The following is a 4,368-nucleotide window of genomic DNA, read 5'->3' on the forward strand; positions in this document are numbered from 1 at the left end:
AAGGACGCATAAAATTTTATATATTCATATAGTATTTCATGTTGCTGCAAATTGTCGTCCATCGGTCAAACAAGAAAACCAATGGAAGAAAGCTATTTATTAATCCATTAAACAAAATAATTTATTTGACGATTGACGGTATATTAGAGAATTTGTTAGCTCTAAATGCAAGTAAATATCCCTGTGCTAATTTAGGGTGTTAATTTTACTAATGAAGGCCAAGCACTATGATATAAAAAACTGTGACTTAATAATATTAAAAGCCTAAGGTCATCATCATGAATTAATAAAAAGGGACCTAGGGCAACATTTATCATGCAATCCACTCCAATAATCAAAATCTAATGCTAGTATTCACTTCCATTTCACCCATTCATTTACGCTACTTAGCCTTTTATGCTCACCAAAAGTAGTTAGCATTTTAATTAGCACGGTTGCTAAAGGCGCCAGAGCGTTAAACGCACAGTATCACAAAATATCAAGAAACAAAAAGAAGCAAACATAAAACTGTGGGAGAAAATTACCGGTAGATCAATATCAATAATAACGTCTTTCATAAGGTCGGTAGGAGGATCTTTAATTAACGTTTAACTGTTTAGGCCCGTAAAATGGTGTTTTTCTTTTTCCTAAATAAAAGGAACTGCGTTTGTGACTCCATTACCTGATCCGCGCGTGACGTCACTTCATTTGAGGCACATAGAACTCAACTCGCGCACCCTCCATTTTCTCATTTGTTTTCATTTCATCGAATCATCTTTTTGGTTCGTTCTCTCATCTCCCATCTTCTCCGCATGTTCTCGGAGCACCGGCTCCAACTAACGGAGCCCCGCTTCACATCTTAACCCAAGAAACTTTAATTAAGACAAATAACACACACTCTCTATCTTTTCTTTAATTTTTCTTTTATCAGATCGCGAGAGATATTCACCCAACATGTCCAAACCTTGGGGCAATATCGGAAACTGGGCGGCGGAAGCTGAACGGGCCGAAGCGGAGGAGCGGGAGGCCGCCGCCGCTGCCGCCGCCAACCCGCAGGCCTTCCCAAGCCTCAAGGAGGCCGTTAACGCGAAGCCTAAGAAGAAGAAGATGACGCTATCGGAGTTCGCAGGCTACACTTCCGGTGGCGGTGGTGCGTTGGAGTCCAAACGCTTGACGCAGGACGAGATGCTCAGTCTCCCGACGGGGCCGAAGGAGCGGTCCGCAGACGAAATGCAGTACAACCGGCTCGGCGGCGGGTTCTCATCCTACGGTCGCTCCGGTGGGTCTTCGATGGGTCGCTCCAGGGACCGCGAAGGGAACGGCGAGGGTTCCTGGGGCGGAGGGAGGAGATCGTTCGGCGGATTGGAAGATGAGCGCAGGGGTCCGAGTCCTAGGGTTTCAGATATCGACCAACCTTCCAGGGCTGACGAGGTGGATAACTGGGCTTCGGGGAAGAAATTGCCGTCGTCTTTCGATTCCGGCCGGCAGAATAGATATAGTTCTCTTGGCAGCGGCGGAGGCGGTGGTGGCATTGGTGGCGGAGGCGGAGGTAGTGGATTTGGTGGTAGCTCTAGAGCTGACGAGGTAGATAATTGGACATTTGGAAAGAAGCCTGTTCCCGCCAGATCTTCAACTTTTGGTTCCGGTTTTCGCGATTCTGGCGGGGAGCAAGATCGCTGGACGAGGGGACCACCGCGGGGGGAGCAGTCGGATCGCTGGTCGAGGGGACCAGTGCGCGAGGAGCGGCCGAAGTTGGTGTTGGAACCACCGAGAGGCGATGCTTCTGCCAATGAAGTACCGGTGGTGAAAAGTAATAAGCCGAACCCTTTCGGTGCGGCGAGGCCGAGGGAGGAAGTTTTGGCAGAGAAGGGAGTGGATTGGAAGAAGCTGGAAACAGATTTGGATGCGAAGAAGTCTACTAGTCGGCCTTCGAGTGCACACTCCAGCAGGCCTTCCAGCGCCCAATCCAACCGCTCTGAAAGTGTCGGGCCTGCTGAAGCTGTGGCGAAGCCCAAACCCAAGGTGAATCCTTTTGGGGATGCCAAACCCAGGGAGCTTTTGCTGAGGGAGCGAGGTATTGATTGGCGGAAGGTTGATCTTGATTTGGAGCATCGCGCTGTTGACAGGTTTGTGCTGCATTTCCCTTCTTTATATCTTGTTTCCCAGTGATCTTCATGCTATGATTTTCGTTAGTAATGTTGATTGAGTGTGCATTTCAACACTGGCACTGGTGATGCGGTAATGGTTTCATTTTCTAGAACTGTGGACAGGTTGTTCCATCTTTTGTGCCTTTTCATATTTTATTTATGTTTTTCTGTCTTTTCCATGTTTTCATTCAAAATTGTAGTGTAAGTTTGTAATAGTTGCTAGCCTTTTCAGCTTTTGCTTTATTAGTGATAATGATAAACTTTTTGACAGGCTCTAAGGAATTTAAATTGTCATGTTTAGTGGTATGGAATTATGGATACACAGAAAATTGTTGGGAAGATAGTAGTGTTTCACTTCAGGTGGATTTCTTTTGGTCGAATGAGAGATTAGGGATTAGAGATTTTGGAATATCAAGGATAATCCAGCAACAGCTTTTAGCAGCGTGTGGTTAAAGAACCCTAACTCTTGCATGGAGAAGAATCATAGAAGTCCACGTAAGAGTGTAAATCAGATAGTGGGAGACCTTGAGAAACACAGCTGAAGCGATTAAAAGAGACCTAAAATTTAATAGTTTAAACAATAAACATGATTCATGATATATCAAATTGGCATTAATGAGACAATGTTTGTGTTTTTGTGGTTCCGAAAAATAAATTCAATTTTAAAACACCAAATTGCCATTAATGAAGCAATGTTTGTTTTTTTATTGTTCTGAAAATGACCTTATGTTTAATACTCTTTTTGTCTTGTTTATAAACAATTTGGATCATTATGCTTTATGTGAAAGACTAAGATTTGGGGAAAACAAAGGTCATGTGACTTCTTTTTGGTGGGTTCTGTTATTTTTTGCTTGTTATATTTGTAACAAGCTTTAAGATGTGTAATAACTAGTATGGTTAAGCTTGAAAGAAAATATTGGGATTTAAGGCATTTCTTTGGTCAGAGTATGTTAAGGTCATTCAGTGCTACTGGTAGTGGGGTTGACCTTGTAGCAGCGGTAACACTGCCTAATTATTGGAATAAATATAGAAGTATTGTATTATGTTATTTAATCACCTTTATATATGAGTATTTGGTGCATTGTTAAGTCATCATTCACTCGTTCTTTTTTGCCATAACTCTATAATTCCACAAATTACTAATAATTTTAGTTTTCAATCTTCTATACTGTTCTCACTGTTGGTTATCCATATTGCCATGCATAAAACTGCTGCGAAGTTGGGTATAATGAATTAGATCGTGCTTTATTTGCAACTTATTGATCTATCAAATATACATGTTATGTTACATCCTTGACTTCTTGAGGAACATTTCAGGCCTGAGACAGAGGAAGAAAAATTATTAAAAGAAGAAATTGATTGTTTGAGGAAGGAAGCTGAGAAAGAGTCTACCATGAATTCAAATAAAGAATCTTCAAATGAGACTGATGCAGAACAAAGCAGTACACAGGAAATATTATTGCAGAAAGAGAGGGAGCTTGAACATCTTATACGTGATTTGGATGACAAAGTTCGTTTTGGGCAGAAAGCTGTTGAAAGGCCAGGTTCATCGGCAGGAAGGTCTGTTGTTTATTCTGATAGGCCACATTCTCGATCAAGCTCAATCTCAATTGAGGATTCTAGAGGTGAGTCTGCAGACAGACCTCGATCCCGTGGCACAAGTGATACGTGGGCGGGTCCTAATGATGACCAAAGTCTCAAGACACAAGTACACATTTTCAGAATTCAGTCCTGCCACTCCTGTTTGAATTTTGCATATTTTGTCCGTGACTTTCATTATTTATACATATATACCTTGTACATTTTTGCTCTGGGCCCAAGAAGTGCTGATATTTGCCATCTTACAGGTCAAGGTCAAGAGAGAGATGGTGAACAGCAGTTTTGTGTGGATTAAGAGTTATCTTCAACTTTTGATCACCAGAAGCTGATACTATTTTGTCCTTTTACTTGCCTTTCTAATCGTTTTGTTCATTACTCCAGGAGTTGGAGCAACAATCATTGAGTACTGGCACTGAAACTTTTGCCTTGTCTATTGTTACATCTTAAAACGTTGTAAATTTGATTTTGCCCCCCTTCTGGTAATTTTTTGGGTGTCTGGTTGAAGGCAGATAGCCTGTAATTTTATTAGGACTTCATTTTATTGAAGATTATGAAACTTGCTAGTTAACGTGATTTTGTTCTGATATTCCACTTTCTTTTCCCTCTTCTTATATCTTCTTATTTGATGTTTTGATATTACTAC

The 4,368-nt window shown here is 41.7% G+C and overlaps 1 protein-coding gene across 2 annotated transcripts; it reads left to right on the forward strand.

The window, feature by feature from the left end:
• Nucleotides 585-4,316, forward strand: LOC107631697 (eukaryotic translation initiation factor 4B2). 2 transcript variants are annotated; one of them, XM_021119822.1, is made up of 3 exons: nt 585-761; nt 911-2,105; nt 3,444-4,316. In XM_021119822.1, exons 2-3 carry the CDS (start codon nt 934-936, stop codon nt 4,018-4,020), a joined length of 1,749 nt encoding a protein of 582 aa, XP_020975481.1. In that variant the 5' UTR covers nt 585-761; nt 911-933; the 3' UTR covers nt 4,021-4,316. The 2 variants fall into 2 exon arrangements, with proteins under 2 accessions (XP_020975481.1, XP_020975480.1); XM_021119821.1 differs by having other exon boundaries at nt 585-2,105.

This window comes from Arachis ipaensis, chromosome B03, assembly GCF_000816755.2.
Source record: "Arachis ipaensis cultivar K30076 chromosome B03, Araip1.1, whole genome shotgun sequence".
NCBI classification, from domain to species: domain Eukaryota; kingdom Viridiplantae; phylum Streptophyta; class Magnoliopsida; order Fabales; family Fabaceae; genus Arachis; species Arachis ipaensis.